This window comes from Phialemonium atrogriseum (genome assembly GCF_030411735.1).
Source record: "Phialemonium atrogriseum strain 8032-3 unplaced genomic scaffold QBC33scaffold_7, whole genome shotgun sequence".
Lineage (NCBI taxonomy): Eukaryota > Fungi > Ascomycota > Sordariomycetes > Cephalothecales > Cephalothecaceae > Phialemonium > Phialemonium atrogriseum.
The window spans coordinates 1,156,944-1,178,101 of record NW_026848144.1 but is presented as its reverse complement, the minus strand read 5'-3'; the positions used below and the strand labels follow the sequence as shown (position 1 = coordinate 1,178,101).

General features: G+C 54.2%; 5 protein-coding genes across 5 annotated transcripts; 3 read left to right on the top strand and 2 right to left on the bottom strand.

Moving 5' to 3' along the window:
- Window positions 1–819: 819 nt before the first annotated feature.
- QBC33DRAFT_354153 (dTDP-D-glucose 4,6-dehydratase) lies at window positions 820–2,934 on the bottom strand. Its single transcript, XM_060423861.1, has 4 exons — window positions 2,815–2,934; window positions 2,604–2,739; window positions 1,982–2,517; window positions 820–1,906 (listed from the first exon to the last, which is right to left on the bottom strand). Exons 1-4 carry the CDS (start codon window positions 2,834–2,836, stop codon window positions 1,302–1,304), a joined length of 1,299 nt encoding a protein of 432 aa, XP_060285602.1. The 5' UTR covers window positions 2,837–2,934; the 3' UTR covers window positions 820–1,301.
- A 2,207-nt stretch (window positions 2,935–5,141) lies between these two features.
- Window positions 5,142–6,760, top strand: QBC33DRAFT_354108 (triose-phosphate transporter). The gene is made up of 3 exons (XM_060423860.1): window positions 5,142–5,635; window positions 5,693–6,513; window positions 6,564–6,760. Exons 1-3 carry the CDS (start codon window positions 5,354–5,356, stop codon window positions 6,610–6,612), a joined length of 1,152 nt encoding a protein of 383 aa, XP_060285601.1. The 5' UTR covers window positions 5,142–5,353; the 3' UTR covers window positions 6,613–6,760.
- On the bottom strand, window positions 6,702–8,726 carry QBC33DRAFT_533251 (Brix-domain-containing protein). Its single transcript, XM_060427450.1, has 4 exons — window positions 7,731–8,726; window positions 7,418–7,666; window positions 7,322–7,345; window positions 6,702–7,245 (listed from the first exon to the last, which is right to left on the bottom strand). Exons 1-4 carry the CDS (start codon window positions 8,607–8,609, stop codon window positions 7,132–7,134), a joined length of 1,266 nt encoding a protein of 421 aa, XP_060285600.1. The 5' UTR covers window positions 8,610–8,726; the 3' UTR covers window positions 6,702–7,131.
- Window positions 8,727–13,002: 4,276 nt separating this feature from the next.
- QBC33DRAFT_605881 (kinase-like domain-containing protein) lies at window positions 13,003–16,092 on the top strand (the record flags this gene model as incomplete). Its single annotated transcript, XM_060432290.1, has 3 exons — window positions 13,003–15,054; window positions 15,118–15,217; window positions 15,282–16,092. The coding sequence occupies 3 exons, from the start codon at window positions 13,003–13,005 to the stop codon at window positions 15,689–15,691; spliced, it is 2,562 nt and encodes an 853-aa protein (XP_060285599.1). The 3' UTR covers window positions 15,692–16,092.
- Window positions 16,093–16,945: 853 nt separating this feature from the next.
- QBC33DRAFT_533237 (uncharacterized protein) lies at window positions 16,946–18,601 on the top strand. The gene is made up of 3 exons (XM_060427449.1): window positions 16,946–17,254; window positions 17,363–17,804; window positions 17,870–18,601. The coding sequence occupies exons 1-3, from the start codon at window positions 17,162–17,164 to the stop codon at window positions 18,562–18,564; spliced, it is 1,230 nt and encodes a 409-aa protein (XP_060285598.1). The 5' UTR covers window positions 16,946–17,161; the 3' UTR covers window positions 18,565–18,601.
- The last annotated feature ends 2,557 nt before the right edge of the window (window positions 18,602–21,158 follow it).

Genomic DNA, 21,158 nt, shown 5'->3' with positions numbered 1-21,158 from the left:
AGCATTGACAACCCTCGCCGTATCATCCCCGTGGGGGGAGAAACCAAATTGCTGATACTATCCATCGGGTTATACGACAGAAGTAGGTTCGCCGAAGTGGACACCGGCCAATCTGCCCACTGACAAAGCAGGCAGGAGGTGCTGTGCATATAGCGCAGGTAGGGACGTACGTACACTCCTCACCACCGAGACATCCCATCTGCATCCACAGAACGACGTTGCAGTATGTTGGCAGATGCCGGAAACCTTCCGGTCCCCCCGTAAGTCGACCCAACCCACTGGGCTTCGCCCTCTGCGAATACACGGCTGTCACGTCGCCCATTCGGTCCTGCTGCATCTAGATTTTGAAAAACACTTGGCGTCGGTATCCAACGAGAGAGCGGTTGAGCAAACAGCCTAAACTGGTTGCGGCGTGCCCGAGGCGTTGGTCCTGCAGCGCAATCATATTTTAGTTTGGATTTGTAAATCCAGCAGGGCTACCTACTGCATGTAGGTACCGTGTTGTATGTATGTGCCTGCGAGTGCCTGGATCGAACGATAGGTCGACGATGTGACACATGAGGATTTCGAAGTTCGAAGGCTACGGGACGGGACGGGACTTGCATCAGCGCGACTCACCCTGCAGCCTCCATCAATCCACCCGGATGGATATCGGCTACCGGAAGTGACGCCTCCGGGAACGAGGCCGAATGGGGTCCCGGAGTTCAAATGCAGGGTTGGGCGGCCAGCGGTCTCGGCAAGCACCCAGTGCCATGGATCGACCGGATGGATCGCCTAGCTGGCAAAAGAAACAACAATCCTTTCTATCATTGCAGATCATTCCATTTGATCTCTGTGGCAGTGGGGCAAAAAGCATCTCAATGGAAACAGGTACGGATTACGATTCGTAGTATTCGTCCATTCCGTTAATGACCCATCCACCAACCAACACTTCGTTGGCTAAGCTCTGCAGCAGGGTTCAGCACCAGGGTTCAACAGCCCTTGTGACAAACAAGCTTCAGAGGCCATGCAAGCATAACCCCAGCCTTTTCACCGCCCTCGTATCCCAGGCCCAATAAATGGCTTCGGAGTTCCACACAAACTCCTGTCCGTAAACGCCAGTCCAAGATAGGGAGTGAAAAGGGGGAGAAGATGAAAGAAGGATTCTATCCCTCCAGGTGCTGACAACAACATAGCTTGGCTTTCAAGGCACCCCTTCTGCCTCGGGTAGCTAAGCAAGGAAAAGGATTGAACAGTGACAAGCCGTGTAGAACTCGTCACTGAGGATTCGAGTCGCTATCCCAGGTAGTAGAATACAACATCTACACCTGGACTGCATGCGCCGTGCTGTTGCCCTTGCCGTTGCCGTTGCCGTTGCTATTGCCGTTGGCCTGCACAAGCTTCCGCTTCTTGACCAGGCCACCAATGGGCTGCGGCGAATCCGTGACGGGCTCCTTGTCGGACAGGACCTCGACGCCGGCGACGATGGGGAAAGGGCTGAGCACCTTGCTAATGTCGCCCCACCATTTCTCGCCGAAGCGGCGATACCAGTCGGCCGTGATCCGCAGTCCGTCGGCAAAGCTAGTCTTCTGTTCCCAGCCCAGTTGTCGCAGCTTCGTGCCGTCGACCGCGTACCGATGGTCGTTGAACGGCCGATCGTGCGTGTACTTGACCCACTTGGTAAACGCCTCTTGGGTATCATGCGGAATACCCAACTCGCTGAGAAGCTTGCCGCACAGGGATAGGTTGCTGATCTCGTCGTAGGAGCCGACGTTGTAGATCTGGCCGAGCTGCCCCTTGTGTAGGATGGTGTCGAAGGCATCGGCAGCATCACCGGCAAACAAGTATCTGCGCGTCGGCGAGCCGTCGCCGTGCAATACGACCGGTTGTCCCCGGTTGAGCAAGCAGGTGAACTTTGGGATGATCTCTGTGCGCGGGTTTGGTCAGCACTCACCGGGACCGAGGCATTGGCCATCAGGCATGGACGGTAGGAAGCACTCACTCTCCGGATATTGATGCGGTCCGTAGACATTGTTACTCCGAACGATGATCACCGGGAGCTTGAAGCTCTTCTGATACGAATGGACCAACATCTCGGCAGCCGCCTTGCTTGCAGCATAGGGATTGGTGGGAGCTAGGATGCTCGTTTCCAACAGATCGTCATCTTCATCACCAACCTCGCCGTAGACCTCGTCAGTCGAGATGTGGATAAATCTCCCGATGCCGACCTTCTTGGCGCTCTCAAGGAGGACATGGGTGCCATACACGTTCGTGTGCGTAAATCCGTACGAGTTGCCGAAGCTGAGGTCAACGTGTGACTGTGCGGCAAAATGGAATATCGTGTCAATGTTGTACCGTTCCAGGCAGTCGACAACCTCGGAAGGATTGGTGATGTCGCCCTGGTAGAAGGTGAAGTTCCGCTTGTCGTTTAGAACCCGCGTGTTGTTGAGCGAGGCGCAGTAGTCCAACTTGTCGAAAGAGACGATGTTGTATGCGTGTGGGTAGGTCAGCGTAAGGTGCCGGACAAGCCAGCATGCGCTGTTTCCTGGTGTTAACGGATCGGGCATGCCGGAAACGCCCCTATTCTATAGCAAGGCGCGTGGGGTGGGTAGGTGCGTGCGTACATGAAGCCTGCTCCCCCAGTGATCATGATGTTCTTGACCCCCGGCAACGGCTCAAATCTTGTGGTGCCAGTCAGCACCGGCGCATCTTTCCAGACGCCATAGTCTTCGAAGAAGCTGGGGTGATGGCCATTAGTGCCTGTGTAAGCACGTATGTCCCAGTCAGCAAAATCGACGGTACGAGGACAAGGGCGAGGCGGCGACGACGACCTACTGTTTGTGTATTGGCGAGTCATTATGGTGATGACAGGGCCAGGCCCGAAAAATCGATGGTTGAAATTTGGTTAGTCTTGATCCCTACACATACGCCTTGCTTGCTGAAGCGAGAGTGCTGGGACCAGGCTTATATGCCCTCGTGTGGGCGGATATTGGCCCCTCGACAGATGCGAATGTAGAACCCTGGAACGACCCCCTCGCATTAGATGATTTCTACAGGGCAGCGACATGGCCGAAACATGGGATAGCAAACATACTGAGACCCTCTGAACGCGAGAACTTTGTCGCGAAACTGTTAGCTTCAAGATTCCAAGAAGGCTCGCTGTCTTAGACAGTGAATAAAGCAGGGAGACAGTGGTTATGAGAAATCCCCACCTGGATGGCAGAGGGAACAAATTCAACTGCGTGCCATGAATCAGAAACCTACTCGGAATGGAAAGACACATTACATTTTCGTTCGTTCGCACTTCATAGTCATGTACCGTACGAACCAGCAGCCACCGCTACCAGCAGGGATAGAGGATTTATACGGAAAGGATTGGACCCGTGGGATTGGCAGCCCGAGGCGGCTTGGAGAGGATGGAATGTATTGGTACATACATACAAGCAGTTAGCCGGCCCCGATACCCGCATAACTCGATATGTGTAACATGAGACGACGGAGGAATACTGCGAGAGGTAGGTTGCTTATTATTACACATGTCATCCTCTATCCTCTTCCATTATGATGGTTATTTCGTTCCGGAGACTCCACAATGGTTGCCCAGCGAGACTCCTCTCCCTTCTGGATCCCTTGCCCTATCTAGAGCCCTTTTCCTGCTGATGATTGACCATTCCTCGCCTGTGTTCCGGAGAGCAACCCACATAGTCGGGTTCGGAAGTAGACCGCAGACCATGCTGATCCGCTTGCCCTGGGGTTGCCATTGAAGACCCGGTTGCTGCAACATCAGCCAGCCACGGCATATGTGGCAGCGAAGGGAAGTCCAAGGGTGGTGGGTTGAGTGAGTCTCTATCAATCAGTATGGGGCAAACCACACCCCTTAACTCATATGCAAGTGATGCCACATGCCCCATGTACGCAGTAAACCACTGCCCGTGGGGGTCGATCATTCGATGCGCTCAGCGGCTCAGATAAACCATCCCGTTCAATGAAGTCAATTGGAGCTCGGACCCCCAGAATTTGGCGCAATCGCGGGGCACCCCGTATTGTTACTACCACCCCAGCACCCCAGCCTGCATTGGCCAATGGTACTGGGTCTAGGCGAAGAAAACACGAGAATTCGATCCAGTGGTCTCCAAGAATAGCACACACAGACACACGTTTCTCTCGTACCAACATCCTGATCTCCAGGAATATCGTCGACCATGACACTCGTCTCCCCGTGTTTGTCTGATGTCATGCTGTCACCACAGGAGACACGAGACACGAGGGTCGACTACTATAGTATGCCCTTGCATACATGTAGCTGATCAGATTACCTGGTAGGCAACTAGGAAGTATGCATGTACATTGGTGGCATTTCGTTGCGGACTTGAAGATTGCAAGATTGCAAATTCTGAAACATGGTAACGTCCATATTATTGCCTGCCCGTATGCAAGATCCCTGGCTGATCACTGGAGATCTAGAAGTAGTGTACATAAATTCACCCACCCTGGCCAAGGATTCTACTGGTATGAACTCAATCCTTCAGCTAGGTTCATACCCCTAGCAGGAGCTAGCTAGGTACATACTTTTGGCAGGGCGACTAATAACCAAGTTCCATGAGAATGCGTGTGTACTCCGTACCTGAACCCGACTCTCCCTGGCAGCAGTGGCCGGCAAACTACCTGGTTCAATAGTTCCCATGCTGACCTGCTCAGCTGCCAAGCATGAGCCGTCAAATCCCCATTTACATTGTCCGTGCAAACCTAGGTGCCTGATAGCTGCTATCTAAGGTTATTGCTGTTATTAGGCCCTCAGCAATGCGCTGCTGCGCTTCTTTTGACGATGCGGAGGTTCAACCCGTCTCCATCCCATCTCGCTTTCCCCATAATGAATGCACGCCTGAGGTTCCTCTCGGTGGGTGCCTTGAATTTGATTACCGTTTGCGGAATTTGGGCACGCAGTCCCATGCCAGGGTAGTGGGTCAACCCGGCAAATCACATCTTCACTCTTGCCCATGCGTCCCTTGCATCGGGACGAAAACAGCCACGGTGCACGACCTTGAAGTACCAGTACCTCACCAGCTCTTAACCGGTCCCTTGAACCCCCCTCCAGGAATTCGTACGAGGAGATGGTCTGCTATGGGCGATGGGCTAGATGGCGCACCACCCGCCTCCTGTACTCAACTAATGGTCAATACGAGCCATTCAACATACCAGCGTCTCCCTCCCATTCCAACACCAAGTAGCTCTTAACGGTTGCGGTTCCCGCCGCACCGTATTATACCGCCTCACCTTCGCCCAACTCATCGGTCGAGAGCTTCCAAACGACCAGCAATCTAGGCTACTTCCGCCCCAATCCCCAAACTCATAAGGAACCAATCAACGTCCGACCATGTCCGGCGAAAACAGCGAGCGGCCCGACAGGCCAGTCTCGGTCTCTTCATCATCGGCAGAGACGGCGATTCCGGAAGACAACGAGAAGCTCGCCGCCCGTCTCGATCACAGAGACCACAACCTGGAGGAGCTCAAGTCGCCTGATGATATGGAGATTGGAGATGACCATGAGGACGACGGGCTTCTACCGCAGCAGGACGAGAAGCCCAAGCCGCCAAAGAGCACCTTCGCCTCGTCGCTGACCTGGATGGTGGTCAACACTCTCGCCACCATTGGAATCGTGCGTTGCGTTTGAAGGACTCCCTCGCAAGTCTCGGTCACTGACAAGCTTTTCCAGGTATTCACAAACAAGGCCATCTTCTCAGAACCTTCTCTCAAGCTGGCCCAGCTCACCTTCGCCGCCTTCCACTTCTTCATCACATGGCTCACCTTATTTACCATTTCGCGGCCTCGCTTCGGCTTCTTTGTGCCCCGGAGGACCTCGATCCGCGACATGATCCCCCTCTCGGTGGCCATGTCTCTCAACGTCATCTTGCCTAATCTTTCCCTCGCCTTCTCCACCGTCACCTTCTACCAGGTCGCCCGCATTCTCCTCACGCCCACCGTCGCGCTCATGAATTTCGTCCTCTACGGGGCGACTCTCCCGAGAGACGCCGTCTTTGCCCTGGTCCCCGCCTGTGCCGGCGTCGGCATGGTGTCGTACTATGATTCGCTGCCCAGCGGCGACGCCAACGTCAAGACCACTTCCGGCCTGGGCGTCATCTTCGCCTTTTCCGGCATCTTCGCGTCCTCGCTGTACACCGTCTGGATCGCCAGCTACCACCGGAAACTCAAGCTGACAAGCATGCAGCTGCTCTTCAACCAGGCGCCCATCTCGGCCTTCCTCCTGCTTTACGTCATCCCCTTCGTCGACACCTTCCCCGTCTGGACCGAGGTTCCGGTCAACCGCTGGGTCATGATCCTCATGTCAGGCCTGTTCGCGTCCATGATCAACATCTCGCAGTTCTTCATCATCGCCCAGACCGGTCCTGTCTCTAGCACCGTAGTCGGCCACGTGAAGACCTGCACCATCGTGGGGCTTGGCTGGATGACATCTGGCAGGGCCATTGGAGACAAGTCAGTCCTTGGCGTCTTCGTTGCCATTGGCGGTATCATTGGGTGCGTACAAACCCTTGCCAGCGATTCTACTTTTGCTAACGCATCAACAGCTATTCCATGATCATGCTCAGGGAAAAGGCACGCCAGGCGAGGAAATGAGAAAAGCATTTCTATTTGCCGAGTACGCTGGCCCTGATGTATAGACACAGTCTATACCTCTAGTTTATGTATTTTATTTTGGAGTCTTGGAATAGGGGTAGGCGAACGGCGTTTGGTCGAGCACGGGGTCAAAGCTTCCTCAGGGACGAGGGTATGATTCCATGTTGCATTTCAAAATAGGTTTAAGCGATACCTCGGAATCAAATCTGCAGAAATTATGTGCCGAGCATGACTTCATCTTCATACAATCTCTTGTCAGCGACATACACCGCGGCGGGTAAGGGAGATTGTCGCCTCAGAGATTTCGACATTCTCGATACAAGGTTCGATACGGGTCGCCCGAGGCCCATGCGACAACTTTCAGGGTATCAATGCGTGTTCCCAACAGCCTCGCGCATTCTATTTGCGAGACAGCTTCTAGATATCGGGGCGCCCTGTGCAGATCGAGCTTGACACTCCATACTCCGTCCCTCCCGGCTCGCCCAGCCCAGGCCCCACTGGAACGTGTCCGGTCGCGTCTTACAAGTTGAAGTGAGTACGCTTCTTCTCCATCTTCCCCTTCCACTCCCACGGCTGCGCATCTTCTCCCTCGCTGCCAGCTCGGCCAACGCCCTTGTCTACCCTGCGAAGTTTCTAGTAAATTGTTAGCGTGGGCGAAGGTAAAGAGGGAGGGGGGAGGGGATCCTCCGGCGCGGGAGTCTATGCATACCATTGTGAATCTGGGCCCGAGTTCCTTTGATAGGCGGTCAGCAAAATTCAGGTGGAGGAGAATGGGGAATGATGATCGATATAAGACCCCGCTTACCTGCAACCCCACGCGGATGTCTTCGAAACCCTTGATGTCCTTTCCATCGACGCCGGTAACGCTCCGCTCCGTCGGTTTGCGGTCACGCACAACATAACGTGAGTAGCGAACGAAAAGATAATCTCGCTGGTTATGCACTGTGAGGACTTGGCGGCCGACAATCTCGGGCTGCGGCGGGAAGAGCGTCCAGAACGACTTTGCTACTAATATGCCCAGGCCCGTCTTGAAGTTGTTGAGCAGCAGTTCCGGCTGTGAATGGGTTAGCGCTCCTGTTCAGTTCACGCGCAGTGGCAGAAGGGGAGTGCGGATTTACAAAGTGGTTCGTGGGATTTCCGTGGCCGGGAATCTTCTTCCCCGGCATGTAGCGTGTGAGGCTGTAGGTAAGGGTCGGTCCGTGGGGCAAGTGCACAACCGACATGGCCGTGGGCTTCTTTTGGTCTTCCTTTATCACTACCACAGCCGTGTATCCACGGTTGGCAGCAAACTTGCAAATCTCCCTGACTGAATACTTGTGCCCGTACCGGTGGGCCGAGCGTGGAATATACTTGCTGTTCGGGAAGATGCTGCCTATGTCTTGGGCTTCATGGTGTATAGTTGCATTCAGGGAGGTCGTGATAAGAATCTTCGGAGGTGGTACAGGGTCTTCGGTAAAGAGATTCGGAAACTTCGCAGCCAAGAAAGCCGGGGTGATGTCGAGATTCGTACTCGTAGTTGACGGCGCAACACTGGTGTCACGAGCCAGCCGTTTTCGTCGTATCCTCTCCATGCGCTCGTCTTCGTCCTCATCCTCGTCCTCGTCCTCGTCCTGACCCTCGTCGCCGGACCCGAGCATGCTGTCCAGTTCGTCGTCTTCGTCGGCGTCTCCGTCTGCCTGCTGGGCGGATTCTGCCTCTTCCTCCTCGAGCCGGCGTCGCTTCGCTTGAGCAATGTCCACTGCTGTGCCTAGGGTTTCGCCATCGCCCTCATCCCATACGCGCTTCATATCAAGGCTGACGGGTTGGTTCCGCTCCAACCGCGCCCGCCGTAACTCGGGATCCTTCTCCTCCTCCTTCCTGCGCCTATGCCGTTCCTCATGGCGAGATTTGTCGGCGGCTTTCTTGTTCTCAACGTAAAGTGCCTGCCTCCGGAGCTTGTTATTTGTCTTTAAGGAAAGCGTACGCCCGGAGGGCTTGTTTCCCTTTTGAGAGCCCATGGTTGTGTCTTCAGGACCGTCAATTCCAGGATTAGATGGCAGATGTGCTTATTAGTCTGGGTGGGAGGAGAAAAGATAGATAAAAAAAAGTTATACCGGGTGCACGGTGCAGGTGTGCGGGGCATTTGCAGCCGCAACGGGAAATTCCGCCCAAGGTACCACCCGAGCCACCCTGGACCTGGCCAATTGGTGTGGGGTTCTTGACCGGTGAGCGGTGAACAACTTTGTTTCTCCAAGGCACTATTCGCATCCTTACCACTTCGCAACAATCTCGGCAGTTCTGCGTAGCTACCTGGCCGAAGAAGCAGCAGGACAATAAGAAGATGACCACGGCTACCATTCTGGAAGGGGCATCCCCTGGGCAAGGTTGTTCCTAGATCGATGCTGCGCAGGCGCGTGTTCTACACGCCTTCCTTCGGCGTGTCTGGTCCGTTCTGCGACTACGGTTCGTCTGGCTGCGCCCTCCAACCAGAATCCTTGACCAAGGGAAAACCCTTTCGTCCTGAACGAAATCCTCCGAGAATGAAACCCCCCCGAAGGCAGGCCTGCTCCGTGTCTATGAGTTCATGGCGTGGCCGAGATTGAGCACTTTATGGACCTGGAGGGCGGCAACCAACTCTAGCGGTTCCACGAGGCTTGAGGAAATTTAGCTTGCCCTGCTTGAATGGCATGCCCAATTATGTAGCCAGACCACTGTCCAGAGAGTCCCCATTGGCAAGGTAGGTAGTCAAGTGGTGGAAAGAAAAATCGGTCCATGTGTTACTCTGTTTACTAACTACACCCAGGTATCCACTAACAATTTATCCTACAGTCCTCTCTGATGTTGTTAAGGAGTAACTTATCTTAGTTTTTATGCAAGGTAACAAATGGACCGATTTTTCTTTCCACCGCTTGGTAGTCAACGACAGTGTTGTTGAGAATGGGACATTTAGCTACTTCCTAGCGAGAGCTCATACTGTCCTGGAAATATCGGCGTTGACCCAGGGTTCTCTTCCTCTAGCACATGACCAATGAGATGGCCCCCTAGGCCTGGGACCGTTGGGACGCTGAGTTGCTTGCAGTTTCTCGCTAGGCCGCATGTGTGGGCTGTGCGGATAGAAGTATCTACGACCTGAGCCTTCATGCCCAAGAGACCGCCACACCCTTGTCCGACACTCCCAGGATGAGCCTCATATAAGGGAGCTGTGGAGAGTCGAGATCGACAAGAAGAATTCGGTCTGCATTCCAAGATAACAAGGCCATCAGTGATATTCTTGCACTTCTTGACGTCATGACATAGGAGGAAAGGGAGAAGCTCAAGTAGCTGGCCGAGAATGGCAAGATTATCTTGAATGTCTCTACAGGAGGTAAACTGTAAACCTATGGGAATACACACCCAACGTCATGGAGCCATCATTTAAAGGTCAGGATCTTGAAGGCCGTTGATCGCCGGATCCGGATATTGTGTACCGTCTTGGATTGCAGCAAGATAACGGGTTTCCCTATGCCATGACCTTGAATTGTCCTACGCACATGCGTGAGGAGAGATATGGTGAATAAGGCTGAGCCTATCGGCCGGAAGAGCAGACAAGCCCAACCTCTTGAAGGCTGTGTTCGACAGATGGTTTGGACTGGTTTACTCAGAAGGGATTTACCGTGCTACTCAGCTCGAGATGCGCGATACTTTTGAGCCAACTCCTCTTGAAGGGATGTTCCGGAACCATGAATCTTGAAAAGAGTGCCAAACATCCCAAGGACAAGGGCAATGGCTTGACTCGCCATCCCTACTTTATATCATCCTCGTCGATCAGCCAAGGCTAAGCAGCCACATGTCTTGAAGAGTTGAAACTGTCTCATTTCGTAAAAATAGAGATGTGGCGGCGCTCGCTTGCTGCGCTAACATGTTCCAGAAGCAGGACATAGCTGCTAGCATGCTGTATGCATGCAACATTTGTGGCGGAGCCTCAACCTGAGATCTGCTTGCCGGTAGGTATTTGGCACAGCACTATTATCCTGTGACAGATCCGCAGATTGGAAACAAAACAGCAATTCTAGTGTCTCTCCCTCCCCGTTTCAGGTCTTTCGCTCAAATTCCAAAGCCCGACCAACCATAGCGAGCCGAATGACTGCGTCCTGCAGGCTTGCCAATCCCCCTTGCCACATTTTGATGCGCGGCTAATAACCGAATCGACCACGCCCAGCGAACCCCAATCCTTCCGTAACCCGAATCTGGTCCGCGAAGTCTCCGGCTGGCACTCCTTTCCCTCGCGCTCGTCCCCGTTCTCTTGCCCAGTCTTTCCTCCTGCCCACCACGGCCTCCGGCGGCAATTATGTTGGAGTACTGGACATTTCTCCCCCCATAATTTCGCACCAATGGACTTTTCTGCGCAGGAGGACCCTCATCGAGACAAACCTGTCGTGAGGCTCTACATGAAACGTACGCGTCTTGGAAAGGCATGAAGATGGGGTGGTACAAGAAGTCGGTGGTCGCAGCACACCGGCCGGCCCGAAGAACTTCCTTCCTACCTCACTTACGGACGTACTCCGTAGACCCTCCCTGGAATGTTTAATAGACGCTCGAGGAATGATTAACTCCAACAGGGCAGAGCAAGAACACAGCACAGTCGCACACACTGTTGATAAGTGATCGGAACGCCCCGAATCCGCCGCCGCAACATGCAGTGTCAACGGCTCCAGAGATCGTGACTCGACATTGCAGAGGCAGATGGGGTTGAATGATGCTTCAATGCTCAGGCTTGGTGCTGGGAAATCCTGAAGACAAAGAGTTCCAGCGATCCATCTCTTAGCTGGCAATCGAGGGCATGATCAGGGCTTCTCCGAGCATGCCACGCTGGTGGAAACACGAATTGATAGCGGAAGAAAAAGATGGCCACATCCCATCCTGGTGCTGGAGAGTGTTTTGGGCTCGGTGGCGGGGCATCTCGACGTAAGTGCCGACTCTAAGGTCTGCTTCAGTAGGTTCAAGATTTGAATAGGGGTTACAGAGCCAACAATACACCGCACCTATATAGAATACAACATTTACTAGAAACCCACACTCGCTCAGTGTCATGCAAGGCTAGAAATGGATGTACGGATAAGGTAGATGTTTGTGGTCGTGCGCCAAGGTCAAACCCAACCCCTTTTTGGATGTGGAGAGGCGCTTGGCAAAGGACGGCGGGGGGCACATGAGATTGGGTGCACCTGTATGAATCTGTACACACCCGCATATTACACCCGCCGGTTGCCCTCCAGTTTTGGTGCAGGGTCTCCCTCTATCTCAAAGACCATTGGCTGGGCGGTCGCACTTACCCCTCCACACAGAGGGGTGTCTTCAGGCTTGTCGCCATTCCCACCACCTCCAAAAATCCGCACTCGCTCCTTTTGATCCACAGTCACTAGCCCACAGGCGACCTCCCGGCTACATCACCCTTATTTTCGGCCTCCCCTACTACCACCCAGACTACCTGCGACCTGCCTCATTATCGCCGGTTGTTTCTTTTCCCGACACTGTTTCCAAGCCTGCTTTGCCTTGGGAAAAGGACAAAACAACAACACCTACCTATTCCACACATCTCAGTGTACTTTCTCGCTTTCCTCACTTTGCTTCACTCACTTCCTCACCGACCCTTCCCCTCCCTCGCTCCCTCCCTGCCCTGCGTGTGCCGCAAACAAGGCCGACCCAAGTAACAGCCAAAGGCGACTGCTCGACTTGACCACCCACAAGCTCCCACCTCTGTCCACCCTCAAGCCAAGCCGTCGCACCTCGCAAAATCCACACAATATCCCTATGTTGCCATCATTCTCTTGTGAGCCGCTCGACAGCACTTGAACCGACCAGCGGTCGCTTCACTTTGGCGATCGACTTGATTGCTACTAATCTGCACGGCCACTCACATTTCCAATTGGATCCTCTCAACCTAGGCTCTAAGAGGCACCTCTCATCTCTCGAGTGTTTTCTTGGGTGATTACTCGGTTTCCCTGCTCCTCTTTGTGAGTCCTTTATTCATGCCCAACACCAATCACCTGCGCTTACATTCGACATCAAAGGCTGGCAGCGAATCCCGTCCTCCTCAGAATCCTCTACCTCCTTCCACCCGAATACCACAAATAGGCACTCCAGTGCCACTCCTCATCTGGTCGCCAACTTAACCCTACATTGAGAACTCGACAACATGGCTACTCAAAACAGGTATGAATAGGATATTCTTTCTCTCACATCTGCCTCATCTTTTTTGCCCTTCAATCTCCCCTGGCCTGGCCTTTGTTTGCACATTCCCACCACCCCCATTCCACCGTTCTTGAAGCCATCTATCCCAAGCACACCGTGGAATACCGACGACAACCCCAACTCCTCAGTCTCTATGGCGTTTGCGTTTGCAATTCTGTGCCAGTCTCCTCGGTACTGACAACCATGAACAACAGTACCTATGCCACAGGCCAGTTCCTGAACCCTGGCCCAGCACCACGGCCTCCGACCGACAGACCCCGCCTTAATCTGACACCCAACACCAATCTCCCCGGGAGCATGGGTAACATGAGCCTTTCTTCCCCAATGAGGACTGTGCCCTCCCAGTATAGCGGCTCTACCATCTCGCTTCCGTTAGGACGCCAGTCATCTAACACTGATGGCTCAGGAGGGCTGGGCATCATCAAGCAAGGCTGGGCTTCGGTGAAGGAGAATAGAAACTTCATCAATCCCTGGAAACAGAAGTACCTAATTCTCCGCAAGGAGTGCCTCGACTTCCACAAAGCTGAGGGTAGCAAGGTTGCCTATACCTTGTTTCTAAAGGATGTCATTAACGTCGGCCGGGTTGAGGCAGCCGGTACCATCTTTGAGATCAAGAGAAACACCAGCGGCTCCTCAACAAGCCCTGGCGATGATGACGGCACTCTCCGAACCCTCCATATCAAGGTCAAGGGTGACGACGATCTCTATGAGTGGATTGACTTCATATATGGCCGCTGCCCGGGCATGGGTGGAGTGAGCAATCCCACCAACTTCTCACACGCCGTCCACGTCGGTTTTGACCCCCAGAGCGGTGAATTCGTCGGGCTGCCCCCTGAGTGGTCCAAGTTGCTCAACTCGTCAGCCATCACAAAGGAAGACTACGAGCGAGACCCGCAAGCTGTCTTCGAGGTCTTGGACTTCTACTCGGATCTGACCAAGCGCGCCCAAAACCCCAACCAGTACCCCAGCCTGACCCCTACCCCGCCCCCAGGGAGCATGCAGAACAGGCAGTTGGGCTACGCCAGTGGTAGCTCTGTTGCGCCGCCACGCCCAATGCAGCCAATGCAGCGCAATCCCAGTTCGACTTACGGATCCCAGCAAGGTGTCGGGGGACAACGCCGGCCTTCTCCAACAGAATCCCAAAACCAGCAGCGCATGCAGATGCAGAACATGGCCCCCAACTATGTGAACAATGATCGCAGCCGTGAAGAGCAGCGCGTGAGGGATGCCGAGGCTGCCCAGCGGCAGAAGATGATGGAAATGGAGGAGCAGAACCGCCGAGATATGGAGGCATACAATGCCTCGATCCCCAAAGCGAAGACCCCGGCTGCCCAACAGGAGCTGGGAGGCTATGGAGGAGCCCCGACTTCTGGTCCCGATCGGTTCAATCCCAGCCGAGCTGCACCCACCGCGCCAAAGGCAAGCCCACAAGCTGCCAGCCTCCGTGCCCAACGACCGGCACCCTCGCCGCCGACTGCTGGCGCTTCACGCCCGCCCGTCAGCCAGCAGTCCAGCTCGTCATCTACCCGTGATCCGCAGTTGCAGGCACAGAGAATCCCACGGCCCGACCAGCAGGGCTCCCAAAGCCCTGCCCAACGGTACCCCAATGGTGCTATGACCGCCCAGGCACGAGCCAACGGCCAAGGACAGGCACAGGCACAGCCCCCCTCGCGACTGCCGGCACCCGTCAAGCCCCTCAACGTTGGTCCCAAGACAACTGGCCAGGATGCGGTCAAGGCCGCAGAGGCTGCTCTCACGGCCAAGCCGACTGCAGCAGAGCGCAAGCAGGATGTACGCATGTCTACCATGTCGGAGGGAGAGGTCATGGCAAAACTCAAGGAGGCCGTCTCCAAGGACGACCCCAACCTGTCTTACTCAAAGCAGAAGAAGATTGGCCAGGGCGCGTCTGGGTCCGTCTACGTTGCTAAGGTCAAAGAGACGGCTCCCTCTCCTGTGGCTCGCGAGATCCTGCGCCAGCAGGGCATCAAGGCCCAGGTCGCCATCAAGCAGATGGATCTTGCTCACCAACCCCGCAAGGAGCTGATTGTGAACGAGATCATGGTCATGAAGGACAGCAAGCATCGGAACATTGTGAACTTCCTCGACGCCTTCCTCCGCAATAACAACTCGGAGCTGTGGGTTGTCATGGAGTTTATGGAAGGTGGTGCACTGACTGATGTCATTGACAACAACCCGGTCATCACCGAGGAGCAGATCTCGACCATCTGTCTCGAGGTATGTTGTTAATGGCGTGTGGCTCGTGAATGCGTTAGGTAACATACTAACATGGCCTGTCAGGCATGCCGAGGCCTCCAGCACCTCCACTCGCAGAACATCATTCACCGCGATATCAAGAGTGACAATGTCCTCTTGGATGCCCGTGGTAACGTTAAGATCAGTAAGCAATATCCTTCCTTTAACAGCCTTCATAGGACCTCGCCAGCTAACACAACCCGTTCCAGCTGATTTTGGCTTCTGTGCCAAGCTTACGGAAACGAAAAACAAGCGAGCCACTATGGTTGGCACTCCTTACTGGATGGCTCCCGAAGTCGTCAAGCAAAAGGAGTATGGCCCGAAGGTCGATATCTGGTCTCTCGGCATCATGGCTATCGAGATGATCGAATCCGAACCCCCCTACCTCAACGAAGAACCGCTGAAGGCCCTCTATCTCATTGCCACCAACGGCACTCCCCGGCTTAAGAAGCCGGAGAGGCTCAGCAAGGAACTCAAGGCCTTCCTCTCAGTCTGCTTATGCGTCGACGTTAAGAGCCGCGCATCTGCTCGTGAGCTTCTAGAACACGATTTCTTGAAGCACGGCTGCCCACTGCCGAGTTTGGCTGAGCTTCTAGCCTTCAAGAAGCACGCCAAATGAGTTGGGGGGAACGTTCCATCTTTCCCCTTATGAATGAAATATGAGAATCGCGATGCCTTGAAATGCCCCTTTTGGAGGAGAGTCATGATGATTTCTGCAGGCAAGCCGTGCATATACCTATTTTTTAACGAATGAAATCTTCGGCGCGCGGGGTGGTAATGGACAACCCTTTTTTCCCCTTTCTGCTTTTTTTTCTCTTCTCTTTTCCCCTTCGGATTTCTCGGATCAGCATGGAAGGATATTCATTCCCCCGGTCAAATGGATCACTACACAATTCGACGGCAAAACCTTATTAGCATGGGTGGCATGGATTTCCAGTGTGGCTTTGGGCATATATCATCCCCCGGTCGCCTCTTGCTATTCAGGTCATTCAGCGTTTGGAGATAGTATCGACTGGTTCCTTGCGCTGAGCAGGGGGTCTCATATCGGTTGGTCGAGAAAGTCATGGTTGACGGGTCGGGCAATGCCCTAGGCTGCCTGCCCCTTTCATTGGTGGGCAGTGTAATTAGAGGGGCCGAGTCTGCTTCTTCCTGTCTTCACTCGCACACTTTAATCGTACCTTGCGGAAAACGGAGCCTACCGAGGCGGGAGCTCGCACGACATATGTTGGGCGGAAGCGGGTGCTAACGTGCACATTCGGCGAGGGATGATGGGGAACGGTTTGGTTAGGGGGCCTCGGGATAGTCAGCGATAGAGAGTCATACCAGGAATGGGAAAAAAATTGAACTTCACGGTTGTGTGGCATCGTGGGTGAGCATCGAGGGTGAATTTTCTGCCATGAGGCTTGCGAAAGAGGAATACTCACCCACCCATCCCTCCCGACGACCGGTAAATGGACACCACATACAACAGTTTGTACCACTCATCGGGTCTTCCTGGTGTATGCGTCGGGTGCCTGCGTGGTCGAGGCTGTCGTGAAAAGGGGGGAACGCAAGTACATCAGCAGCTTCCCGGACCAGCAGGACGCTCACCGATGCAAGGTGGGCCGAGGAAGGTGATGGGCCGCTACTAGGGGCGGATGTAGTAGGGGTGTGGCTTGCTACCCTATGGTCTTCGAAGACAGACAAGTGGTTCAATGAGGAGACATGGCCAAGTGTAGTAATTATATCCCTCTTGACCTTGACCAAGAGGTTTCTCCGTACGGCCTCTGGTAAGCCGCCCAGGAGGACCCATTATTATCGGCCGCGTCATAGCTTGGTGCGTCTCGGGCCGTGGTGGACTTGGCCTTCCGAGGTAAGGGCCCGCTGGTCTCGGGTTAAACCCGAGCATCTGGATGCTCTGTATGCCTGACTCCCTCTCCCGGCGAGCGTTGTGGAGCACCTCATTTTGCCTGCATCATCTGGCAAGTCTAGGTTGTTCTTTTCTAGGTCCCGTCGCTAGAGGTAAGTGCGCGCGACGTTGTTGTAAAAGTCAGTTAAATTGGGAGTTGCTCGCACTTTCTCGTACCGAGCCGAGAATTACGAAAATCTCATGGAACACTCAACGCGGAATGCGGCGAGGCCAAGACGCTCTCACCCAAAGTCGCGGACCGGCTGCAAGACCTGCAAAGTCAGGAAGATCAAAGTTCGTTCGTCAGTCTCTTCGCTGCGTACCTATTCTGGTTATGAATCCGCTCTGCTTTGCTAGTTTGCTTGATTTCGAGACAGCAAACATGCTAATTGGCCGTTGCAGTGCGACGAACAACGACCCTCCTGTCGCAACTGTACTAAGCATGGCGTGAAATGCGATTTTCTGGCTCTGGCCGAAGCAGCCTCACCCAGAAGCCTGACCGATGAGAATCCCTCCAACGGGTTGAATGTGCTTGATCTCGAGCTCATGCACAACTTCTCTACGTCGACATATGCCACCCTGTCCAATGACACCCTACTGAGGGACATGTGGAGAGTCTCCGCCGTCCAACTTGCACTGAACTGTGACTATGTCCTGAGATGTGTTCTGGCCGTGTCGGCCTTGCACCTGGCCCGTCACCGGCCGGATAAGAGAGACTACTACACATCCCACGCGCTCCTTCATCACCAGATCGCCTCCAGGGCAGCCATGGCCGAGCTATCAAACGTCACGAGAGAGAACGTGCGGCCTCTCCAAATGTTCTCCATATTGACGATTATCTTCGGTTGGTTGGCTCGCCCTCTTAACCCTGTCGATGCACCCATGATAACAAAAATAAAAACCTCGCAGCACTAGGAAGCCCACGACGGCCGGACGGCTTCCTACTCATCGGCGAGAGCAGCTTCCCCGACTGGATGTTCCTCCTGTCGGGGACGCGGCGGTTCTCGGAGATACTGCAGGACGACACCTTCACCGGCCCGCTGGGCCCCATGTTCCAGCATGGCTTCAGGAGGAGCCTTCTCCAGCGGCCCGACGACGACGACAACGACAACAACAGTAACAACAACAACAACAACAACGGCCGGGAGCTCTCGCCGTCGCCCGGGATCGAAGCGCTGGAGCGCCTGCAGGCCCTCGTGGAGGACTCGGTCGCCGCCGCCGCCGACGACGAGGGGCCCGGGCGGGCGTACCGGCACGCCATCCGGGCGCTGCACCCGCCGTACCGGGTGTTCCTGGGGCGCGGCGGAGACGGGGATGGGGACGGGGTGGCGGCGGCGGTGGAGGTGGAGACGACGGACGTGTTCATGTGGATCTACCGGGTGGCCGACAGCTTCCTGCCGTTCCTCAGGGTGCCGACGCAGGAGGCGATTGCCATCTTTGCGCACTTTTGCGTCCTGTTCAAGAGGATACGGAACCAGTGGTGGCTTGAGGGCTGGGCGGATCACCTCATCTCCAAGGCGTACGGGTTGCTCGATGAGGAGCACCGCTTGTGGATACGTTGGCCGATCGAGGAGATGGGGTGGTTGCCGCCGCCGGCTACTTGATTAAAAGATTTGGGGGGGGGGGGTTCGTCCGCTGTGACATGTGTGTACGCTATTTAATGGTGGTTTTTCAAAGAAAGAAAGAAAAGGAGAAGGCCAGAGGGGACTCCCTACGTTGTCTCATCCTTTAGGAGGTGCAATATTTGTGTGTGCCCTGTCTCGCTAGTGAAGGCCCCGGCTGGACAGCATCCCATGAAGCTATCGCTACTCGGGCAACTTCTCCACGTGGTTCTCTAATCTATGCGGCTCTCCAGTGAAGGATAACGGCTTCGACAGCGGTGAATACAGTCTTCTGGGCCTGCGCCTCTAAAGCGTCCGGCATTGCCGTCCCAGCATCCCAGGATTGAGAGGGCGTGGTTGGGAGAATGATAAACCAAGGCACAGACTGGAGACTTATATGGCAGAGACTTGTATGGAAAAGACTTGTAACCCCCTCAGACGAAGAATATGGTTGCCAGGTCGGTGAATGAGGAAATCAGATGGTGCCAGCCAAAACTGGTTACCCTGCCATTGCCGATCCGGGACAAGTTGCTACCTCCGTCCATGCATTGACTGCATCATTGCGGCACAAGCTCTTCAGATCGGCCAGGGAGCCTCTACTTAATGGTAAGTATAGAATCAACCGAGCAGAGCCATAGTTTCTTAAGCTCTTTCTTCTTCTACAAGTTACAGACACGGTTGATAATCACAGCAAAGTTCTAGCAGCTAAGGGTTAGCGGTAACAAGAATATCCAGGCGCAATGACAACAGCAATGGTTAAGGCGAACCAGCGGGCACTGGAAACTATCAGGACCCCCATAGCTAAGTTCTGACGCTGCTAGTGTCTCTACTGTGTAGTAAGCTGTTCAGGGGACGCATTATTGAAATCGAAGAGCTCCTCCTCGCTGGAATCGCCAAGAAAGCGGGAGCCAAAAGATGGGCCTGATCTGGCAGGGCTGTGGCTGCCCCACTAGGTACGTTGTACTCAGTAGGGAGGAGGAAGCAAGGGATGAAACCGTGATCTGAGCTAACGTAATCCGTAACTAGTGTGAATCCGTATTCAGCACTTGGCTTGACCTTGCCATCCACCCGGTTCAACCCTCATTCACGACAACCTAGGGGCAGCTGAACGCATTGATGGGACGATGGAGCACCTGGTTGGCGGAGGGAATACCCACAGTCCTGGTCCTTTCACTTCGCAAAGTGACGGGAGTGCAGGTGGCTGCTTGGTCCCGGTCTGGCGCCTAGGTAATTAAATAGGAGCTGCAGGATGATAAGTCGAGCAGGAGAGTGCTTGGCCACGCAGTGCTAGATTCTCACTGCTGGACAAATCGGAGCTGCGAGCAGTTAGTCGGAGAGCCGCTGTGACGATCATTGGGAACTGCTTGCATACTGCGGTATGGATCACACGCAGGGCAACTTGACGCGATGTTTCAGAGTTTTTAGTAGATCTCTCCAACGGCATCGGTAATTGGCGCCGTTATGGGTGGTAGGCGGGTACCGTTGGCAAGCATGAATCTGTCTTAACCCGCACTACCTGGTACATAACACTAACACACACACACACACACACACACACACACACACACACAGCACACTGCTGGCACACTCTAGGGCTGCTTACCTCCTTGGAAGGTACGCGTGTACCGCAGAGTAGCTCCTCTTTCCCCATGCTTGGCGCTGGCATTCCCTGGTATCCCCGGCAAGACAAGGGGAAAGGTTCGAGAAGCATGGGGGCCGAAGCATAGGTACCTATGTATATGATAGCTCAATACAATATCGTAATTATAGTGCACACGTACTTCCGCAGTTTGAGCAGCAGGGCAACAGGCAGAAGAGCAATATTTGTACGTTGGCGATGGCCATAAAGTCCTGACTCCTGATTGCTTGTGTCCCCACCTAATTATGTGGACAGACAGTGCTCCTCAATTCAACAGCATCAAAGCCCCCGTGATGTGTCAGAGGCCATATGTTTGGTACCTAGAAAGGAATCGCTCTGATGCCTAGAACCCTCCTAGGGTAAAGGCTTCCATGGTGCCTTTGCCTCAGAGACACCCGGCAAATTTGCACCATGAAAAAATTCAGACAGTGAGGAGCACCAATATTTCAAGAGACTTCACAACAACCACCCTACACGCTGCAGGACACAGCTGTCGGTGATGATATGATATGATAGTGACATGGTGTTCAGGTGAGGTGGATGCTAGGAGCTCCAAGTTTCGCCCTAGCAGCTGGCAAGGGACGTGCTTGACTGGCAGCTAGGGTTGACTAACTAAATGGGGAAGGGACAGGGACATAAAAAAGAGTAGGAGGGAAAAAAAAGAAAGAAAGAGCGCTTGAGCACTTGGTGGTCAAGCTGGCCCCCTAACTAAATGGGCGATCGATTTGTTTCATCCCTCTTGGCCGCCCCGTCTCTTGCTCCGCCCATCCACATCTCTTTTCCTCATCCTCCATAACCCTCAAACCCCAACCCAATACCGTCGTCTTAACTCGGCCCCCACCAACTTCCCTTCCCCTTTCGACTTTGTGGTCCTCTTCTCCAGGCTCAACACCTATTAATGATGCCTGTATATTGATTGTCTTTCTGATTCTTAACCCCCTTCCTGTTTACGACGAGG

Coding starts and splice junctions, on each gene's coding strand:
- QBC33DRAFT_533237 (XM_060427449.1), top strand. CDS start 17,162: ATGGAACACTCAACGCGGAATGCGGCGAGGCCAAGACGCTCTCACCCA. Junction 17,255..17,362: donor GCAAAGTCAGGAAGATCAAA/GTTCGTTCGTCA, acceptor TGGCCGTTGCAG/TGCGACGAACAACGACCCTC. Junction 17,805..17,869: donor CATATTGACGATTATCTTCG/GTTGGTTGGCTC, acceptor AAAACCTCGCAG/CACTAGGAAGCCCACGACGG.
- QBC33DRAFT_354153 (XM_060423861.1), bottom strand. CDS start 2,836: ATGACTCGCCAATACACAAACA. Junction 2,740..2,814: donor GACTCGCCAATACACAAACA/GTAGGTCGTCGT, acceptor GTGCTTACACAG/GCACTAATGGCCATCACCCC. Junction 2,518..2,603: donor ACTGGGGGAGCAGGCTTCAT/GTACGCACGCAC, acceptor ACCAGGAAACAG/CGCATGCTGGCTTGTCCGGC.
- QBC33DRAFT_533251 (XM_060427450.1), bottom strand. CDS start 8,609: ATGGGCTCTCAAAAGGGAAACAAGCCCTCCGGGCGTACGCTTTCCTTA. Junction 7,346..7,417: donor ACATCCGCGTGGGGTTGCAG/GTAAGCGGGGTC, acceptor CGCCTATCAAAG/GAACTCGGGCCCAGATTCAC. Junction 7,246..7,321: donor TCGGGCCCAGATTCACAATG/GTATGCATAGAC, acceptor ACAATTTACTAG/AAACTTCGCAGGGTAGACAA.
- QBC33DRAFT_354108 (XM_060423860.1), top strand. CDS start 5,354: ATGTCCGGCGAAAACAGCGAGCGGCCCGACAGGCCAGTCTCGGTCTCT. Junction 5,636..5,692: donor CTCTCGCCACCATTGGAATC/GTGCGTTGCGTT, acceptor AAGCTTTTCCAG/GTATTCACAAACAAGGCCAT. Junction 6,514..6,563: donor GCCATTGGCGGTATCATTGG/GTGCGTACAAAC, acceptor ACGCATCAACAG/CTATTCCATGATCATGCTCA.